Below are 22,185 nucleotides of genomic sequence, written 5' to 3' on the forward strand. Positions count from 1 at the left end.
AATTATTTGATCCTGTATTAATATTCTCAGTTTCTCTTGCGCAACCCTTTGTGTTCTTATATTTGTCTTGCGTTTTCTTCTGTTTGTATCTGTAGAATATATTTACTGTTCTAGTTTGTACGCACAATTTTCCCTTGAATCTCTTCATACATCTATCTTTAGAAATCCAATGCATTTTTAAATATTTCCTATGGCTTTTCCATCTGTGTTTAAAATATTTTCCTAGTCGGCATGGATGGCATAATGGCTGTGGTTAGCACTGCTGCCTCACAGCACCACGGACCTGGGTTAGATTCCACCTTCTGGCGACTGTGTGAAGTTTGCACATTCTCCACGTGGGTTTCCTCCCACAGTCCGCAAATGCGCAGGTTAGTTGGATTACCCATGGTGTCCAGGGATGTGCAGGCTAGGTGAGTTAACCTTGGGAATTGCAGGGTTACAAGGATAGGTTGAAAGGTGTTGGTCTGGATGAGATGCTCTTTGGAGGGTCAGTGTGGACTTGATGGGCCAAATGGCCTGTTTCCACACTGTTCTATTCTGGTCCTCTCATTCTGTTTTCTTTCTCTATTAATTCTTATTGCCAATTTACCTCATACTTGAAATGTCCCTTGTTTGTTCTGTCTTGTATCATTTAATGGTATTGCCTATGTATTCTTCTTCCATTATTAGGCGGATCCTCCTCTATTCTTTGTCTCAATACATATGGATTCTGTTACTATCATAGTATTAGTCATTAAGTTATCTGTAATTAACACAGCATTCACTCATAAACAGAGTTGTATGCACCAAGTAAATCTGTGGCCCAGTATGAAGAAGTGGGAAGTTGCTGAACCTGAAAGCAATGTCTCAATAATAGCATTAATATGTGTGACAAGGCACAGGCTGTTGAGGTGCCAGCAGAATGCTTTTATCATTGGCTTTGTATTTTCTCATTACAGTTACCCCAGCCTCCTAATTATCCCCCAGACCATACAGGACAGTTTAATGCAGCGCATCTCACGGTGTTACAGACAGAATCGCTTCCCTGTTGTCTGTTGGCGGAACTCACGCACAAAGGCTGTGCTACTGCGATCAGCTGGGCTGCTTGGGAAGAGTGTCGTTGGCATTTTCAAGTCCCAGAATGCGCCAGCTGCAGGTACTAACCAGTATATCAGTGTGAGAGGGGAAATTCAGCATTACAAACCCTGGTGTTAGATGTATTGAGCTAGTATTATTTGTGGGAGCGATACAAACTGAAGGGGTAACCAAGAAAGTAGATGAGGGTAGTGTGATAGACATTGTCTACACAGATTTTAGTGAGTCCTTTTACAAGCATGGGATCTAGGGAGAGCCAGCTAATTGGATGCAAAATTGGCTTGAAGGTAGAAGACAGTAGGTGGTGGTTGAGGGTGGTTTTTCAAACTGCAGACCTGTGACCAGTGATGTGGCGTGGGTATGTGTGCTGGGTTCACTGCTATTCCTCATTTATAGAAATGATTTTAATGAGAATTTAGGAAGTATGGTTAGTAAGTTTGCTGATGATACCAAGATTAGCAGATTTTGAATAAATCTATTGGACTATAACCTGGCGTTGTCTGACTTCTGACCTTGTCCACCTTAGTCCAACATCGGCACTGCCACATCATGGATGCACAGATTGCTGGTATAATGGACAGTGAAGGTTATTTGGGAATATAGTGAGATCTTGATCAGCTGGGCCAGGTTGTTGAGTAATGGCAGATGGAGTTTAATTTGGATAAATGTGAGGTGTTTCATTTTGGTAGGTCAAATCAGAGCAGGGCTTGCACAGTCAATGGTAGGCCCCTAGCGAGTGTTATAGATCAAAAGACCTGGGGTACAGGTTCATAGCTCATTGAAGATGGAGTCTCAGGTGGTGACAAGGGCTTTCGGCATCCTTGCTTTAATTGGTCACAGAGTTGAGTATAGGAATTGGGACAGTTTTTTGCAGCTGTACAAGACGTTTGGAGTACTGCGTAGAGTTCTGGTCACCCTACTGTAGAAAACATATTATTAAATAGAAAGAGTGCAGAAAACAAATTACTAGGAGTCTATCTGAACTCGAAGGTTTGAGTTATAAAGAGAGACTGGACAGAATGGAACTTGTTTCTCTATACTACAGGATGTCTATAAAATCATGAAAGGCATAGATAAGGTAGATAGCCAACAACTTTTCCCCATTGTAGGGGAATCTGAAACTAGAGATTGTAGGTTTAAGGTGAGAGAGAAGAGATACCAAAGGATCCAGAGGATTTGTTGTTTCATGCAGAAGATGGATGGTATGCCTCTGAAATGGGCTTCCAGAGATAATGGTGGAAACGAGTACAATTTTGTCCTTGAGTAAACATTTAGACAGGTGTATATTTGGGATAGGTATGGAGGAATATAAACCAAATGCATGCAAGTGGGACTAGTTTAATTGTGATAACTGGGCAGCATAGACAAGTTGGGCCAAAGGGCCTGTTTCCATGCTGTAAACTTGCATGACTCTATGACAAGCACTAAATGGCTGTAAACAGTGGGAGTGAAGTGTGTTAATGTGTGGACAAAGGGAGTGTGAATATTATAAACTGCAGGTATTATCCGAAGTGGCCCAGTGAAACTGGATATTGTAAACTAGAATCTGAGTATTACAGATTACAGGCAGATATAGGCACTGAAGATGTGTATGTTAAGTGTGTGGTGGTTAGCATTGCAGACTGTGGGAAGTGCGATTGTGGCAATGAAAGGAATAGGTGTTTGGAAATTGGATAAGATGCCAGTCTTTAGTCTGTTTAGTCTTGGATGATATAAAGCCACATCATGGATGCCAAGATTGGTGATATAGTGAACCAATCCATCCATCACCTGTTACATCACACCAGTCTTTGGTTGCCGTTGCTTATCAGACGAGTTAACAGAATGTAACAGGATATGGGTCAAGCAAAGGTTCCCTGAATATAACTGACCGTGGAATGTTACTACATTAGGTCGTTTAGGGTTGAGATGGTGTGGTCTGATAGTTTTGATTTGTGATTTTGTCATTTGGTTGGTATTTGAGTATTGCAGCTATGATTCAAATCTGTTAACTGCTGCTATTCCTCTGTAATTAAGGAACTTTTACCAAAAAATATATTTTTCTGTTTCAGATCCTTCTCATTCAGACTCCTCCAGTTTAGCACAAGAAAAGTATTTCCAGGCAGTCATAAACTCCATGCCACATTATGCAGACACAGGTGGTCGCAACACTCTGGGCGGATTCACGTCTCACATGAACAGCTCAGGTTTGTTGTGTGTTTGAGAGATTTTTCTTACCAAGTAATCAAAGATCTGAAGTCTGTATTTGTACCTGGTGGGCCTTGAGTTAAAGGATACCCAATTCTGTGGTGAGTAGCAAGTCACTTTTAGAGTACCGATGCAGCACTGGTAATTTTACCTTATTAAACAGTTTCTAATTTTGGTGAAGCTTTTGAATTGCGTGCTTTGTGCCCTTTGATCCTGACCATGGCCAAGAATTCTCTTACTCACCTTGTGGCCATACCTCTTGTTCTTTAAATATTTAAAAGTAAAGTAAACACTTTGCCCTTGAAAAAGTAAACTGAGGCTTTAGTTTTATCATCGAAAGGCATAGAGTACAACAGCAATTGTATAAATCTCTTGGTTAAGCTACCATTGGAGAATTGAGTACCATCAGAGGAACCGAGTGGAATTTTAATATATTGTTTATTTCATGCTCCTCAGCTTGAAGGGTGACACTTAGGAAGTAGGTTAATCTTTTCTGGTCTGTTGTCAGCCAGCTCCCCCTCTGCTGATCTGCATTTTATCTATTTGCTGCTCTGAGCTCTGTTGCATCTTGAAATTTCTTTCTGTTCTTCTCCCAATGTCATAACGTTCCATGGTCTGTTATATTCGGGGAACCTTTGCATGACCTGTATCCTGTTATATTCTGTAGACTCGTCTGATAAGCAAAGGCAACCAAAGATTGGTGTGCTGATGAAACAGGTGATGGGTGGAAAGGAAGAAATACCGAACACTTTCAGTCGTGGAGGTGAGGATCAGTCTGAACTGCTATGGCATGGATACAATCAATACGAGCAACTTTGTGATTTATCTTTAAGATCTTTTCCCTTCAAAACTCATTATTTCTGAACCATATCTTTTATTTAAATTTCTTTCCAGTGGGAGAATGGGTGAGTGGAACTGCTGGACTGAACTATCAGTGCTTATACTTGTGCTGCTTTGTGCCTAATCAAACAGATGCCCTGTGTTCATTTGCCAGACAGACCACTGCACAAAAGAGCGTGGGACTCTAATGGAGACCTGAGTGATGGGACAACAGAATTTTTAACTGGGGAACATAATGGAATGTAATCATGTGATTTAACGCACGGAAGGAAACCCTTAAGCTCATTGTAACTGCACCTACTGTGCTATACCAGAAGAAAGGAAATGGAAAGATTGCTTTATCCCATCCCCCAATTCTTCTATTGGTTGTGCCTGGTTCAGCAAGTCGACATCAGCCTCTGTAGAAACCACCATGTGCAGAAATACTTTGTAGGCAAAAGTGAGGACTGCAGATGCTGGAAATCAGAGTCTAGATTAGAGTGGTGCTGGAAAAGCACAGCAGGTCAGGCAGCATCTGAGGAGCAGGAAAACCGACGTTTCGGGCAAAAGCCCTTCATTACGACTGATGAAGGGCTTTTGCCAGAAATTCTTTGCCCCTGTTTCAAGCATACCCTTGAGTGCAGAAAGATTGGGTGTTTTATAACAATGTTGTACTGGTGCCTGCCTTGAGTCGAGCCTTAACCATCACTGTAGCAATTATATAAAGTGCTTACTTTGATACTGGCCTATGTTACAAGACTATCCTTTGACGATTGGAGTTTGTCTAAGTTTGCGACTTGCAATACCACTGACATGTGTATCTTCTTTGCATTTCAGAGCTCTGGTTCAGAAGTAAAAACCAAATATATCAATGATGGTACTACGTTAGGTGGTTTAGATGTTTTGATTGCTATGCAAACATTGAGCATTACTACTCATGTCCAAAGGCCTGAGAGGAGAATGAAATTTACATTTGTTTGGTGAATTGGAATGCTTAATTTCATTGACCAGTGATGAAAAATAAAACTCTTCTGGCCATAATTCTAGTTTTATTTTTCTCTCTTTTGATTAGTTTTATATGTCTCTAAGTATGAACTGAACTCTTAATTCCTATCATTTCTGCTCTGAATGTGCTGGACACTTTGTCCTTCCATTTGTGACTCTGGTGTTCATTCCCTTATGAAGTTGCTGCATAAAATTTACAGTTATATCAGGATATCCACATACTCTGTGTAAAACTTCGTGCTAGGTCGCTCTATTCATTGTGATGAAAGCCAAAAACAAAAAATCCAATCCATGGTACAGAACATTTCTCTTGTGACATGAATTTCACCCTTTGGCAAATGCATGTTCTTCTGGTTTTCCTTAATGCTGTCTGACCACTGGCATTCTGCTATGAGCCTTACAAGTTAACTGATTGGTAAGATTTTAGCAAAAGTCTTAATCAGCACAATTCTTTTGGGGCTATCCTGTATAGATTGGGAATAATTGTGATACCTTTAAATCCCTGGGAAATAGTTTATTAAACCCATGCACTGTGATACAATACTGGAATGTGATGGGTAACTATGTACCTCTTCAAACACATTAATAAATTTGAGAAATATTGATAGGCATATGAATGGTATGTATTGGATGGTAATTAGTGTTACTGTACTTTGTACATCTGAGTGTCAGTGTTCTGCTAACACGCTGTAGTCAGTTTTCAGTGTGCGTGGTACCAGGCTAATAGGATTCACTGTGCTTTGGACCAAACTGTAGTGATTCTTCAGTCTGCTCAGTCTCAGACTGTAGTGGGTTTCACTGTGCTCAGTTTCTGATTGAGTGGGTTTCAGCGTGCCCTGTATCCTGTGCTTGGTTGCAGTTTTGTTCAATTGCCCTGGACCAGTCATTTGAAAGTTTTGGTGTGCCTTGTGCTAGAATGTAATGGCTTTCAAGGTGCCAGGCCAGCAGCCTGTGGTGGGTTTCAAGGTGCCAGGCCAGCAGCCTGTGGTGGGTTTCAGGGTGCCAGGCAGCTGATTGTATGACTTTAAAAACAGGACATTCTATTAGAGATATTGCCTTCCCTTTTCTACTTGTCCCTTTCCTGCAAAGTGTCCTGAATCAGTTACTCTTGTTTATCCAAATTTACTTTTGGCTAAATTTAATACTACTGCACCCAACTATAACTTCTTAAATAGGTATTCTACATGTTTTACATGCTGTACCCATGTGCTACTATATATCATTCAGATACATTGTGCAGTTAGAAAATCAGAAATGACTTGGTTCATAAACCTCTATGGCTACGGCATTCTTTAAGCCGAATGGCATCACTGAATGATGTAACAAACTTGAGTCTTTCTTTATCACTTGATGTTATTGGCTCTTGCCAATGCACCTTTAATAACACTCTTAGGATTGGCACTGCCTCAGTCATTTCTATTAATGTAGGCTTCCAGCATGGAATCTATCTGTGTGACATTTTATGTTTCAATAACTTGTACAGAGTCCATCTGATCTCTCCAGTTTAGAAACTAACATTATCAGTGAATTCCAGCTGCTTCAACTTGGTTCAATCAAGTTCACCATGTTCTGAATCTGTTTCAACCTGAGTCTGTTTTCCAAGGCTCAGCCAGTGAGGATGCTGTTCTATACATCCTGACTCTTTCAAGTCCATATCATCCAAGTATATCTCTACAATTACTGTATACTTCCACAATGTCTTACAAGATTCTCTCATTCTCCTATCTCTAAATTCAAGAACAATGTCTACCAGTCTCAAAATTGCTGTTAGCCAATCAAACTGTAGGAGGGTTGGTTTGAGAAATGTGTACCTCTTTTTAGCTCACTCTTATTGTTTGTCATTTTCCAGGTTTCTTACCAAACACAACAGTTCCTCCTTATTCTCTTCCCTATGATAACACATTTTCAGAATGTTTGTGATATAACTGATTCATTTTCCTAAGAATGTTTATCAGATAAATTGCTTTCTAAAAAAATTTAAAAATTGACTAAATCCAGAAGATTCATTTGAGGAATCTCTGGTAGCAAATAGTAAAGCACCCCATTCTTTGCCCTAACTCAGTCAGCATTCATGACAGTACACCTTAATCATGGGTTTGAGTGGCTGTTGGGATCTCACCAAAGCTCCCTCTGTCTGTACATGATACACATTTGTTTTCTACCCAATCTGTTAATCTTTTAGAAAACTTCAGCTAACAAGTTAGAATCCTGATTAGATTGTATCTCAATTAGTAGTCTGTTTTGAGCTTAAAAAAAACTACAGTAACGTTTCCACTAGCAGCCTAGTTGTAATTATCCTCAAAAGAATAGCTTCTGGAAAACTGATTTTCATATCCGTATTGTAAGGATATATTGATATTCTGCTTTTATTTTTGGTAATGGTCCTACTCACTCTACTAATATTTAATTCAATGATTCTTCTAAAACTGGCATGGACATCAAAGGTGTCATTTTATAACCTTTTGACGTTTTCCTCCAACCTAGGCTGGTTTACAGAACTGCGCTATGTTTTCGTGAAATCTTGGCCATGCAAAATATCTGTTTTTTGATGCCTACATTTTCTGTGTTCCTTCTTGTCCATGGGAATTCCATGTGCTACACAAATTGTCTCCTTAAGATATTTGATGAACAGCCATCAATTCTTCATTCACAGATCTGCGAAGATGTCTCCACTTCCTTCCTCCTTCTCTTCTCTTTCCTTATCTTTCTGTTATCTCTAGTTTTTTCATTCTCTCTTATTGTTTGTCATTTTCCAGGTTTCTTACCAAACACACCAGTTCCTCCTTATTCTCTTCCCTATGATAACACATTTTCAGAATGTTTGTGATATAACTGATTCATTTTCCTAAGAATGTTTAGGAATCAAGCTGCTTTGACCATCCTAAGGATTCAATTTGCAGGATACCTGATCTCTCTTGTATTTCTGCTCAGGCTAAACTCAAGTGCTGAGCTACCACCTCAATTATTTTTGCCAGGCAATGCTACCTCCAGTTAACCCACCAAGACAATCAACCTGAGCTTTGAAAGTTCCCTTAATATTGCCAGGGCCAGCTCTGCTATCAATGTCCCATTTCTTCAATGAACCTTGTATTTTTCAGCTATCTGTGTGTTGCTAATGCAATACCATATCAAATTCTTATTTCCTCTTTTTTTTAAAACCAATCCCAAGTGTTTTGACACGAGGTAAACCTCTCTGCTAATTTCAGCCCAACGCACAGACAAGCTCACCTCATGCCGTAATCTGTTAAATTTTGAGAGGCAAAGGACTCTAAGTCCAAAAGAGAATACTAGGTAACTATTTTCAACTCCTTTCTCTTAAACCTTTCTTTTACCTCTCACTCTGCAATTCTGGTCTGATTTTTTTTTTAAAAATCTGATTAAGATTTAGAAAAAAGGGTCGTCTTTCCTTCAGTCTTCTAGTGCCCAACTTTTCTTATGGACAGGTACCTTTCTGAGAGCTGTTTGGATAGAGGTCTGTACTTGTTGGTGCTTGGTCGCTGTTAACCCTCTAACCATTCAAAATATTCAGTTTTATAACCCAAAACATCAGATCGTTTCATCAAAACACTAAATTCAATTTTGATTGGATTTCGTTTCTGGGCCATAATTTAAACTGGCCAAATTTGAATTTGTTTTTTTATATACCATGGCAACACAGAATCAGCGATTTGTGTCAACCAAATGTTTCATTTTTAAATTGTTCAGCACACTCTGCTTTCAGTCAGTCCTCACCTGCTTCCCCTCTCTCTTAAAGGTACAATGCACACCTCTACCTTCATAACACAAGTGAGCCCTAAATTTTTGTTACTGGTGCAGCAAACTGGAATTTGAGTCCTGCTGTTCCTGGAGTAATCACAACATTTAATGATTTTATAGAAGTGTGCAAAATTCCCCACTTTGAATCCTTTTAACTCAGATTGATGGCGCACACCAAGCTTCTGTATTAATGATTATTTATTGCAAATGAAAAGTTTCTAGCTATGAGTATGCAATTATGAATTGTCAACATATAGCCCTACTAGTTAAAACTCTCATTCCCACCCTTTTCAAACTCCCTTAACATACAGATACAGGCAGAAACAGAGCATCAAAAAGCAGCATGGGTGTTATGGACAGAGAGAAGATTGGAAAATCAATTCAGTGACCAATGTCCATAGAGTTCACTGAGATGATCGTTTTGGCTTGTCAGGGTGGGCTTCTCAATCTTCTTATGCCAGGTACTTGCTTGCAGGAGACACAGGTTACAGGTTCACACTTACACAGTCTCTGACTTCCCAGTTAAGAGCAATAGCTTACAGCAAGTAGTGATGGGATGTAAACTGGCTTTGTTTGGGCTTGAGGTGGCTTTTACTGCAGAGGAAAGGGGAGTTGATTCCTTCTTGCAAGTCTGATGAAATCTTACTAAATATTCACATCCACAAGTTGTTCAGCTACATGGGAGCTGATCACTAATTGTTGGTAGGCAGGTGGCTTTTGCCATCAATAACCAATCTGTAATCCACAGACTAATTAACTAGGTGTTGTCAGCTGAATCTACCTTCATGCACAGACCAGTGCAAATGGCTCCATTTCATCTGTAGTAATCTCCAACTTTGCTTTAATAAACAACATTACAAATGTTATTTACAATGAATGTCCGGTAGCTTGTTTTTAAAAAGTGTAATAATCCTCTCCGTAATCTTAGTTTTTAACAGTCTTTTCCCGTTTCAGACCATGAGTAGTAATATAGAAAATGACAATACATGGTCTTTATGCTGTAGTGCATTTCAATGTATTCTGCACCATACTAAAGTGGATTTCAGTGTGCCTTTTACTTGACTGTAGTGCATATGTGTGAACAGTACCAGATTGTACTGGTTTTCATCGTGCCCATTGCCAGACTGTAGTGCGCTTCACTGTACCACTACTGATAGTGATGGATTTATTCTGTGCCCACTATCTACTTCTAATGAGTTTTGTTGATGTCACTACCTTATTGTAATAAATGTTTAAATGGAGAGAGATTTGTCTGTCCCGTAACTGTAATACAAGGGCAAAGCTTGGGAGGTGCTGTACATGCTTTGCAAATCTAAGCACTGATGAAGAGTGTGTTAACATTTCAGGTTGATAAACTTTCTTTCAGAGCTTCACACTGAGATATGTTTTTAGCTAAACTGGTTGATGCCTAATGACTGTTGTGCGTTCTCACGTGTTATTGTCATCTTGTGCTCTCATATTCCTGAAAGAAGTTATCAAATTTTTTTTTTCTTGTGCTGTGCCTTCTCAGTGTTAGGTCACAGTGGCAGGGTTATCACTCTGGCAAATCCGAGGGCCATAGCGAAGGGGAGAGAAAGCCCTCAAGGTATTGTGTGCTTAAGCACAAGGAAAGTAACCATTTCGAAGCTTGTGTTTTAGAAAGCTAACACCAAGAATAACACAGATATTAACCTGTTAGCGCGTGTATTAACTGAGACCACTTGCTGTGCCATCCTGTTCCACTCACCTAACTAACTTATGATGTGAAGGTGCTGGTGATGGACTGGTCTGGACAAAGTCAAAAATCACACGACACCGATTTATAGTCCAATAGGTTTACTTGAAAGCACAAGTTTTCGGAACCCCTGCTCCTTCCTCAGGTAGGTGCCTGCGAAAACGTAGTTTCGAATAAACTGTTGGACTGTAACCTGGTGTTGTGTGATTTTTGACTGACTAACTTAGTTATACCTTTCAGCTTTTACTGAGTGAGTGAACTGATGTGAACATTAATCTCTCAATGACCACCTTTAGGGAGAAATAAGTTTTCCGTATTTGTGTTCAACTGTCCTTGCAATTTGAATAATATATTAAAGCTTGTATCGGCAAACACCAACTCATGACCAGCCTTTTCTTCCCCATGTTAACATTCCCTCTTATCAGTTGATTGATATTGAAAATTGCCTGCGTAAATTTATTACTGTAATTCCACCTTCTTGCCAGTGGAGGTGATAGAGATGCATGATTTACACCCCAATTCCTCTGTACTTCAGGAATGCTGTAAGTTCCTTGCTGCTAATGCTAATATTGTAATTTATTGTATTTCATTATGAAAAATATTGGAAAATAATGTATGAAGTAAATTGAGTTTTCATCTTAATGTAATCAATGAGATTTGTGTATATTTGTACAGTTATTGCCCTGCCCTCAATCTGTTTCACTGGCAGACTGTTTGCTCAGTTAAACAGTATTTATGACACACATTGATTGTTTGGTCCAAATGTTTCAAGTCTTTATTCGCCTTCCTCCTTTCACTGTTCCTTATCTGCATTTATCAGGTTTCCCATAAATGCATCAGTGCTGTTATCTCAATTACTCCTTGTGATAATTAACTTTGTATTCTAACTACTCTCTGATAAAGATATTTCACCTGAATTCTCTGTTGAATTCCTGGGCCATTTTGATTTTATTTTAAGATTCCTTGTTGTGTCTTCATGTGAAAGTGTCGTTTCTGCATCTATCCCCATCCAACCTTTCCATAATCTTAAAAACTGTAGTCAGGACACTCTTTAGTCATCTTCAGCTAACAACTCTCCGACCTTTTCTATCTGTCCTGATTGAGGTATAATATGGCCTCTCAATTCTCTTATCACCATTTTTTTTCTGAGCACTCATCACAATTGGTTATGGAGACCAGAACTGCTCTTAAGATCCAAGTATGGTTCATCCAAGGTTCTGTGCAACTTTACTGTGCCTTCACTATTCTTAATTCATGAATAGACCTACCTGAGTATTTGTTTTTATGGATTTGGTAACCTAAGTTAATTTAGAACTTATATTGAGAATCATTTAGTAGCGATGGGACTTAATAGCAACTCGTTAGATTCCCAATAAGAGTGCGTCAGCAATGTGATGATTCCCAGAAACTATTCAACCCATGTTGTCTAGCTGTCTCTAGAGATTCAGAAAATCTAGAACAGATTGAAGATCAATAACTTGAGAAGTGCAGATTACACCGCTAATTGTAGAGTCAGAAGAGGTATCACTGAACTTATAAATAAAAATGAAAGTACGGAGTGTAGAACATAGATTAAGAAAGTGAATGAATACTGATACAACTTTGAAAAACAGAGGCCCATTATTCATTCATGAAATGTGGGCACTACTGGTTAGATTAGTATTTCTTGCTCATCCCTACAATGAGCAGTCTTGTTCAACTGCTGCAGTTCATGGCGCGATGTGGGGGATTTGTACACCTACAGCACTGCTAAGCATTAAGAACTTTGAACTATGCCAATCAATGTTTATATAATTCCAAGCTAGCTGATGTGTGGCTTGGAGAGAAACTTGCAATTGATTTTGCTCTTGAGATTTGATGGAGCTGCAACACACTCCTGTCTTGTGCCTTGGAAATGGTGGACAGGCAGTGGGGAGTAAGGAGATGAGTCACTGAACTGCTGTTGTAGCTGCAGTATTTATACAGAGAGTCCAATTTTAATTAGTGCTCACTGCCAGGATGTTGATAGTGGGACATGGTGTTGAAGACATTAAATGTCAGAGAGATATTGTATTTTCATCTCAGTCTTCAATGACCTACTACTTCCCCTGAAATTGTGTACCCTGGTTCTAGCATCACGAGTAAGAGAACATCATATTTGCATCCATCCTGTATGTTCTGTATAGGTTTGAAGTTTAAATGCGATCTCCTCTCAATCTTTGAAATTTTAGTGAAGAGATTCACAATTTCCTCAATCTCTCCACATAAAACTATCTTGGGGATTCATATAATGAGCCTTTGTTGAAATCCTGCTGTAGCAATTATAATCTTCCTCCAAAAAGAAGACCAAAACTTTTCACAATACAGTAGCGCTTCGACATACGAACGACCCCGTTCACGAACAAATTGATTTACGAACAGCGTTGTACGTAAAATTTTGCTTCAACATACGTACAAAATTCATGAACAAAGGTGCGAGCAGTTCGTCTTTGGCACATGTGCTATGAACGCTATCCGAACAATGGGAAAAAATCGATTCAGTTCGCGAACTTTTCGGTTCGCAAATCGGGTCCCAGAATGAATTAAGTTCGTAAGTCGAGGCGCTACTGTATTCTAGATTCTAGCTTCATCAAGACTCTATACAACTGTGACATCTTTACTTAGGTACTCGAATCCCTTTGAAATGAATATAAATGTGCTGTTTGCTGCTTTAATTGCTTACTACAGCTATATGTTTGTCGTGACACACTGACAAGGACGTCCAGATCAATTTGAACACCTGCACCTCCCAGCTCCTCACTGTTCAAGAAATATTTTCTCTTTTTTTTACTGAAGTGAATAACTTGATACTTACTCACACAATATTCCATCTGTCATGTACATGCTGAGTCACTTAGTTGTCCAAGTTCTTTTGAAGCTAACTTGAATTCCCAGCCAGTTTTGTGACATCAGTAAATTTGGAAATCTTACAATTGGTGCCCACATACAAATTGTTTGCATAGGTTCTGAGCAGTTGGGAATCTTGTACTCACCCTTATGGCACCCCACTTTTAACAATCTGCCATCTTAAGAATGATCTCTTAACTATTTGCAACTTTCTGTTCATTAAGCAATTCTAAATCCACAGTACATTTCCCAATCCCACAATTTAATTTTATTTATTATGTTCTATTTGGGGCTTGAGCAGATGACTTCGGAAGATCCAAATAAACTGCATCCACTAGTTCTCTTTTGATATGCTACAAGCAGGCATCCTTAAAAAAAAATTCCAAGTTTGTCAAACATGATTTCTTTTGATTCTACCAAAATTTGCTTTGTTTTCTAAATATTAAGTTATCACATCCTTTATATTACATTCTAATGTTATATGGAAAGTAGGTAATATAGCATCCCCATTGAATAAGGCAGGGAGACAGAGAACAGGAAACAATGGACTGTTAGTCTGAGGGAAGGAGGTTAAGGACGTTATAACTGGACAATTGGAAAATCCCAAGGTAATTGGGAAGAGTCAGCATGGATTTGTGAAAGGGAAATTCTATTCAACCAAATTATTGGAATTCAAATAATAATGTGCTGTGGATAAAGGGGAACCCAGTGAGGTGTTGTCCTTTCATTTCCAAAAAAAATTCCAGAAAGGTTATTATGCAATGTAGGAGATCATGGTCTAGGGGGAAACGTACTCGTGTTGATAGAAGATTTATTTCTGGCAGTCAGAGTCTAGATGAATGGCTTTTTTCAGATTGACAGAATATGATGAGGGTGGGATCTGTGTTGGATCATCAAATTTTAAGAATGTATATCACTTGACTTAGATGAAGGGATTAAAGACTGGTCATACCAAGTTAGATAGGAAAGTATGTTGTGAGAATGGCGTAGCACGAATGCAGACTGATCCAGGTTGCATAGGCGGGCAAAAATCTGACAAATGGAGTACAATTTAGGAAAATGGGAAGAATAAATTAAAGTATTATATATGAGGTGAATAACTTCAGAATTTCGAGGTGCAGTGTGATTTGGAACACGAGACCTAAAAAGTACGTAATCAAGTAAACAAATAGGATAATATTCAATGTTATGAGAAGAATTGAGCTTAAAAATAAGGAGGTTATGCTTCAGTTGTACAGGTATTGGTGAGACCATATCTCAATACTGTAAATGATTGGAGGTGGCTGAAAGGTTTACTAGGTTGAAACTGGAATGAGCAGGTTTTCTTATGAGGAAACAATGGACAGGCTGAGCTTGTTTTCATTGGAGTTTGGTAGAGCTAGAGGTGATTTGACCATTTAACAAAATGGTCATAGAGATAATAGCACAGAAAAGGCCCTTTGGCCCAATGTGGCTGTGCCAGTCAAAACAAAACACACCTAATATTCTAATCCCATTTTTCAGAATTTGTCTCATAGCCTTGCATGCCTAAAGATAGCAAGTGCACTTCAAAATACTTCTTAATACATAAGATACTAAGCACTCATGACACAAATTCACAATCTCATTGCCCTTGTCTGGAAGGAAGAGAGCATGCCAGGAGATCTGAGACCATAAGATATTGGAGCAGAATTAGGCCATTTACCCCTTTCAGCTATGCCATTTGTTTTTCAACTCAGTTTTCCTGCCTTCTCCATATAAACTCTTGATTCCCTTACTAATCAAGAAATCATCTGTCTTTGTCTTTGTATACTCAGTGGCTTGACCTTCACAGCCATTGTTTCTGCTTAACCTACTTCAGAATTGGCAGCTGAGTCATGTTTTATTGCCTCTGCTTACCTCAGATCTTTTCTGGGTTTAATGGGGAGGAAATTGTTGAAAGTATGAAGGTGATATTTCCTTAAGGCTTATCCCATTAACTTTAGTGTTAACTTTCAAAATTTGTCTGAAAACATTAAGAATTGTTTTCCTATTTATAAAGCATTTAATTTTGTCCTCCAAGAGTATATAAACAATTCTAATTCAGTAAAGTGGAGACATTAACAAAGCATTCATAGTTGTATGAATTCTCATGATTGGAACAGTGTTTTGGAACCTTGGTGATCATTGTTGAAATTTAAGTGCTCCACAAAAGTCCCACTCCAACATTGTGTAATCTGCAGTTACATCTCTCATTCTCATCACCTGTATGCTCCATAGTGTCTGCGCCCTGCACCGCACTGAGACAGGGAACTGGAGTGAATGATTCTGACTATTTCACTGCATTCTTCGTTTATGGTATTTTGAGAAGCGATAACTGAAATATAATGGTTAGTTTGTTTCTTTTTCTTCCAGGAAAATGGGGCAGCATTCGAGGCAGTGGACGACTCAGTGCTTATTCCCTAAATTCAGATGTAGGAGTCCGGCTTGCAGGCAAAGAAACGTTGTCTCCACAGGCTAATGGGGGCCCATCAGAGTCTCATTACTTGCGCCAGTCACGCGCAGGCTTGTACATTATTGGAGAAAAGTCCCAGCTAAAGGTGTGTAAAATGAAAAGCTAAATACTGTGGATGCTGAACAAACACAGAAAATGTGAACCCTCGGCAGGTCTGGCACCGTGGAGGAAGAAATGTAATGTTAATGTCCCTAACTCTAGGCCAGGAGGCCTGGGTTCAAGACCTCCTTGCCACAGAGTTGTGTGATAGCCCCTCTGAAGAAGTAGATTTTTAAAAACAAAGACCAATATGATTTCTTCAGAATTGAAAGGAGCTCAAAGGAGTGGTGAGGAACGGACAGTGTGGAAGTCCAGTGCAAAAGACAAAAAGGGTTGCTAATTGCAATGAAAGAGAAATAGAGCTGTCAAATGGCCATTAATGAGCGTGTGAAAGGGGTAGAAAACTGGGTCCTCTCTGCTGAGTACAAGTTCTTTAAGGCCCAAATCCCTGAATTTCTAGTTTGTCCCAGAATTTACTTGGTCTTCAGTAAAGCTTTCAACGAAGTTCTGCATGGTAGATGAATTACCATGAAGTTGGGTCACATGGGATTCAGGATGAGCTTGCCAATTGGATACATAATTGGCTTAATGGCTGGAGATAGTGTGATGGAGGAGGTTTGTTTCTTGGACTGGAGGCCTGTCACCAGTGGTGTTCGAAAGGGATCAGTTCTGGATCCTCTTTTATTTGTCATTTTTGTAAATGATTTGGATGAGAATATAGAAGGCATGGTTAGCAAGTTCGTGGACAACACCAAGACTGATGGCATAGTAGACAGTGAAGAAGGTTTTCTAAGATTACGAAGAGATCTTGATAAAATGGTCAATGGACTTAAAATGGTGTATGGGGTTCGATTTGGATAGATGCGAGGTATTGTCTTTATTGCTCAGTCCTTTGAGTGTAGGAGTTTAGAAATTATGTTGAGGTCATATAGGGCATTGATGAGGCCTCTGTGTCCAGTTCTGGTTGTCCAGTTATTAGAAAACATATTATTAAATTGGCGAGGGCTCAGAAGAGATTTACCAGGATGTTGCCTGGGTGTGGAAGGTTTGAGTTATAAAGAAAGGCTGGATGGACTGGGACATTTTCACTGGAGCATAGGAGGTCGAGAGGTGACCTGACAGAAGTTTATAAAATTATGTGTGGTATAGATCGGGTTAATGGTGGTGTCTTTTCCAAAGGATGGGAGATTTCAAGACTCGGCATATTTTTAAGGTGAGAGGAAAAGATGGAGAAAAGATCTGAGGAGCAAAGTTTGTACACCTGTTGGTTTGCATGTAGAATGAACTTCCTGAGGAATTGGTGGATGTGGGCACAATTGCATCATAACATGCCTGAACAAGTTGATTAAAAATATTTTAAAAATTCTTTGAACAGGGAGCAAAACAAGATCCATTACAACAGTGGGAACTTGTCCCCATTGAGATACCTGATGTCCGACATGTAAAGACCAGCTTTAAGAAGTTAATGAAGGCTTGCGTGCCAAGTTCTGCACCCGTTGATCCTAATCAGTCCTACTACCGTTTGTTGGAGGAATCTGAATGGCTCTCTCAGGTATTTCAGGGCACTCCCTCCTAACAAGACTGCATCCTCTCCTGCCCTTTCCTAACTTATGCCTGATCGCTTGTCCCCTATCACTTTCATCCTCTCATTCTCCTTTTATCCTGCTCTCATCACTCTATTTTTTTGTTGCCAGCTGCACCGGTTGCTCCAGGTCTCTGTACTGATTGTCGAGTTATTGGACAATGGATCCTCAGTGCTGATCAGTCTGGAGGATGGCTGGGATGTAACCACTCAGGTACCTGCTGTCAGTTATCGAACTTTGTCTTGCAGACTTAACAAAAAAAAGTCTTCACTGAGTGATTACCTCTGCATGTTGTAATTTTTCTGTATTTGTAAGTAAAAGGAATATCGAGTTTTAAGAAGATTGAGGTTCTGGATGTAAATTTGTACGCTGAGCTAGAAGGTTCATTTTCAGAAGTCTCATCACCATACTAGGTAACATTTTCAGTGAGCCTCTGGATGAAGCACTGGTGGTGTAGCCTGCTTTCTATTTATATGTTTGGCTTTCCTAGAGTTGATATCATTTCCTATGGTGATGTCATTTTCTGTTCTTCTCAGGAGGTAGTAAATGGGATCTGGGTCAATGTGCTTATTGATAGAATTCCAGTTGGAATGCCATGCATCTAGGAATTCCCATGTGTCTCTCTGTTTGGCTTGTCCTAGGATGGGTGTGTTGTCCCAGTCAAAGTAGTGTCCTTCCTCATCCATCTGTAAGGATACTAGTGAGAGTGTATCATGTCTTTTTGTGGCAAGTTGATGTTCATGTATCCTGATGGTTAGTTTTCTGCCTGTTTGTCCAATGTAGTGTTTGTTACAGTTTTTGCAAGGTATTTTGTAAATGACATTAGTTTTGCTTGTTGTCTGTATAGAGTCTTTCAAGTTCATTAACTGCTGTTTTAGTGTGTTGGTGGGTTTGTGGACTGCCATGATGCTAAGGGGTCTGAGAAGTCTGGCAGTCATTTCCTAGATGCCTTTGATGTAGGGGAGAGTGGCTAGGGTTTCTGGACACGTTTTCTCTGCTTGTTTGGGTTTGTTGCTGAGAAATTTGTGTTCATTGGGTACCTGTTCTTTTTGTGAATGCTCTGTAAGTGATTTTCTACGTAGTTCCTCTGTGCTGCAGTGTGTGGTGGCTCATTGAAATAATGTTTTAATGCAGCTTCTTTTGTGGATGTTGGGTTGGTTGCTTCTGCAGTTCAATATCTGGTCCTGGTTTGTGAATTTTGGCTAATCAGTAGGTGTGTGGTGTGTTGGATCCGTCCGGTTTCATTTTTTGGAAGTCAGTCTTATTTATTTCTCCACATTTCTGAAGTTGTTTGAGTAGGTCTGTGATTCGGTTCTCCGGTTGTGGAGTCGGGTCTATCGCTATTTGTTGGTAAGTGTTGGTATCTACAAGTAGTGCATTTGCTTTCTCAATGTAGTCTCTTTGATTTAAAATGACTGTCAAGCGTCCTTTGTCTGGAAGTAGGATAACAATGTTTTTATCTTTTTAAAAAGTCTTTCTAGTGCTTTCCTTTCTTGTGTATTGAGTGTGTTTCCTTCCGTTTCCTGCTTAATGTTGATGTGACTCCTGTCGGATGGTTTGCTGGGTTCCTGAGTTGGTTGTCTTTCAGTGTTGTTTCCAATGCTACTCAGAAATCTTAGCAAGGTTACAAAATACCTTGCAAGAACTGTAACAAGCACTACATTGGACAAACAGGCAGGAAAGTAGCCACCAGGATACATGAGCATCAACTAGCCACAAAAGACAAGACTCACTCTCACCATTATCCTTAGATATGGGTGAGGAAGAACACCACTTCAACTGGAACAACACATCCATCCTAGGACAAGCCAAACAGAGACACGCACGAGAATTCCTAGAAGTATAGCATTCCAACCAGAATTCTATCAACAAACACGTTGACTTGATCTTATTTACCAACCCATGAGAAAAAGAACTGGAAATAATGTCACTGTAGGAAATGAAGTCACCACAGGAATTGACATCACCAACCCTAGGAAACCCAAACACACAAATAGAATGCGGGCTACACCACCAGTGCTTCATCCGGAGACTCATTGAAGGTGTTACCTAGTATGGTGAAGAAATGTCTGAAAACGAACTTTCCAGCTCCAACAAGCAAACCTACATCCAGTAAAAAGAATATGTGTTTCTTTTGAATTCTCCATCTATTGGAGTTGTTAATTGTTGGGGTTTAGGGTGCATGGTCATGAGCTTTCTCACTACTTTTGGTTCTTTGCCTAAGGTGTCAATCTTGATGGTATTCTGAAAGACTAGATGCTCTAGAATACCCACACATATGATTGGTGCTGTATGATTGCCCCAATGCTGGTATTTCAAGCACAAAAGACAGAATCTTTGATTATTACTGTTCACAGTACCCTATATTTGTCTATCTGCTGATCTGGGTCAGGGCAGCAATGAGGATTCAGGCCTCCTTGATTCATCTAACTCACTATCTATGAGATTTACTTTTATCCACCAGGCCACTGTTATCACAAGGAAGGCATTTCCGAAATCGCTTACAACAAAACACTTCTATTGGGCATTCTCCATGAGCTGTGCCTTGGTTCCAGCATGAATTATCCTTTCATTATTTGTTGATGGGGCACCTTACATGGAATAAGGAAAGACAGTAAATTATGAGAAGAGACATACTGGGAGATTGAAGGTTGATGCTGCATCTGTAGCAAATATAGTAAATGTTTGGCTACTGGCAGTAACTATCAGACAAGTTGTATTTTATGGAATGGTTTTTTGGGTGGATCTACAAAATCTCAGTGGTATTGTAAGAAGATTTAGTATTTCCTAATCGATATTTATCCCTCAATCATGCTCTCATAGCTGTTTTGAAAGAGCTTAATGAGTGCAAATTGACTGCCATGTCTCCCATATAACAACAGTGACCGTATTTCAAGAGCTTTTAATTGGCTGTTAAATGCTTTGGGTTGCTTATATGGATGTGAAAGATGCTGTCCAATTACAAGTTGCTGAAAAGAGGTTTTATTTTCGTTTAATTAAAATCTGCAAAAATTGAAAACATATACAAAATCTTAACTTGTGTGGACCATATCAGAATGCTGCAAACAGTTCTGATCTGTTTGTTTTAGAAAGGACATGGAGGCATTGGAAAAGGTACAAAATAAGGTTTGCAAGGATGATAGCAGAACTGAGAAGTTAATCTTCCTCAGAAGAGTTAAACAAGTTGGAGCTTATTATTTCCAGGTAACCTAACAGAAGCCTTCAACATGATGAACTGGTCTGTTGGGTAGATATGGAGAAGATGCTTCCACTTGAGAAAAATCAAAGTTAAGCATTTTAAGATTATCATTAAGTTTTGCACTGTGGAATTCAAGTGAAACTTCTTTTCTAAGACCGGCTAGAATGTGGGACTTCTAGCACAAGGAACAGTTGAGACTAATACAGTAAGATACAGTTAAGGGGAGTTTAGCTAAGCAAATGAGATAGAAGAGAAAAGGTTAAGTTTAAAATGGAGGGTTGACTTGAGTTAAGAATTCCCACTAGCAGTCCCCCCAGTACAAATTTGCCATCCTATTTTGGAAACAGATTGCTGAATTACCTTTGAATTCTCTCCAGGTGGTGTCCTTGGTCCAGTTGTTGTCTGACCAGCATTACAGGACATTGGAAGGCTTCCGCCTTCTAGTGGAGAAGGAGTGGCTGTCATTTGGGCATCGTTTCAGCCATCGTGGTGCGCAGACAATGGCCAGTCAGAGCAGTGGTTTCATCCCTGTTTTCTTGCAGTTTCTGGACTGTGTGCATCAGGTACGTGCATCATAAGGTAACAGCTAACTCTTCAGTATCTCCACCGTGAAGTTAGATTGTACTGCAGTGTAGTTAATCCATCAAGTAGATACACTCAATAATTTAGCATTAGCTTGTGGTTACTAATATAAAGTGAGGATCAGTGACTAAAATTGGAATTGAATTTCATTGATTTTTGTAACTAGCCCATTGAAGGAAGTTCGCTACACCCTTGTAGTCACAAACTTCACCGATTTTTTTTTTGTTCCCTCATATGTAACAAGAACAAAAGTCGATCCTTCAGTCTCATGAACTTGCTCCACCATTCACCTGATCTGAGCAGGGCCTCAATTCCATTTTTACTGTCTTGCCTCTCCCCTTCCCAGATGCTGGACTTAGTTGTAGGTCAAATATCTGTCTACTTCCATTTGAAATATATTCTATAACCCAATCTCCGTTATCCTCTTGAGTAGAGGATAACCTACTCAACAATCTTCTGAGAAGAAAAGATGTAATCTCGTCTCCTCCTTTAAGACCCTGTATTTTGAGTACTGTGCAAATACTATCTTGCTATTTTTCTGTGTTTTTGACTTGACTGAAATGGGAAAAGGGCTGGCTTAAAAGCCAAGAATTGAAGGATTACTGTACTTTTCAAGAAAAAAAAATTACCTGGCACTCATTTTAAATGACGTTTGTACAAGCAGGTAGGTGAAGGTCTAGTTACAGATAAGCTAAAGCCATGGTTCTCTGGATAATAGGGGAGGTCCTGTGGTATATATAGATTATTAATCCAGAAGCTCAGTTAATGTTCTAGAGACTAGGATTTGAATCCCACCACAGCAGATGGTGGATTTTGATTTTGATTTAAAATAAAAATCTGGTATTAAGAGTCTATTGATGACCAGAAAACCATTGTCAATTGTTGGAAG

At 39.4% G+C, this 22,185-nt stretch overlaps 1 protein-coding gene across 5 annotated transcripts in view; it reads left to right on the plus strand.

Moving 5' to 3' along the window:
* The window catches only part of sbf1 (SET binding factor 1), a 168,578-nt gene that overhangs the window by 126,272 nt on the left and 20,121 nt on the right, over nucleotides 1-22,185 (plus strand). For 2 of the 5 annotated variants that reach the window (XM_060842780.1, XM_060842783.1), the window contains 8 exons: nucleotides 939-1,135; nucleotides 3,126-3,260; nucleotides 3,929-4,024; nucleotides 10,352-10,426; nucleotides 15,794-15,978; nucleotides 17,308-17,484; nucleotides 17,627-17,728; nucleotides 21,092-21,277. In XM_060842780.1, the coding sequence (XP_060698763.1) occupies nucleotides 939-1,135; nucleotides 3,126-3,260; nucleotides 3,929-4,024; nucleotides 10,352-10,426; nucleotides 15,794-15,978; nucleotides 17,308-17,484; nucleotides 17,627-17,728; nucleotides 21,092-21,277 (1,153 nt within the window). The remainder of the gene's footprint in view (nucleotides 1-938; nucleotides 1,136-3,125; nucleotides 3,261-3,928; nucleotides 4,025-10,351; nucleotides 10,427-15,793; nucleotides 15,979-17,307; nucleotides 17,485-17,626; nucleotides 17,729-21,091; nucleotides 21,278-22,185) is intronic. The other 3 variants (XM_060842781.1, XM_060842782.1, XM_060842784.1) reach the window with 3 other exon arrangements.

The sequence above is a fragment of the Hemiscyllium ocellatum genome, chromosome 23, assembly GCF_020745735.1.
Source record: "Hemiscyllium ocellatum isolate sHemOce1 chromosome 23, sHemOce1.pat.X.cur, whole genome shotgun sequence".
Lineage (NCBI taxonomy): Eukaryota > Metazoa > Chordata > Chondrichthyes > Orectolobiformes > Hemiscylliidae > Hemiscyllium > Hemiscyllium ocellatum.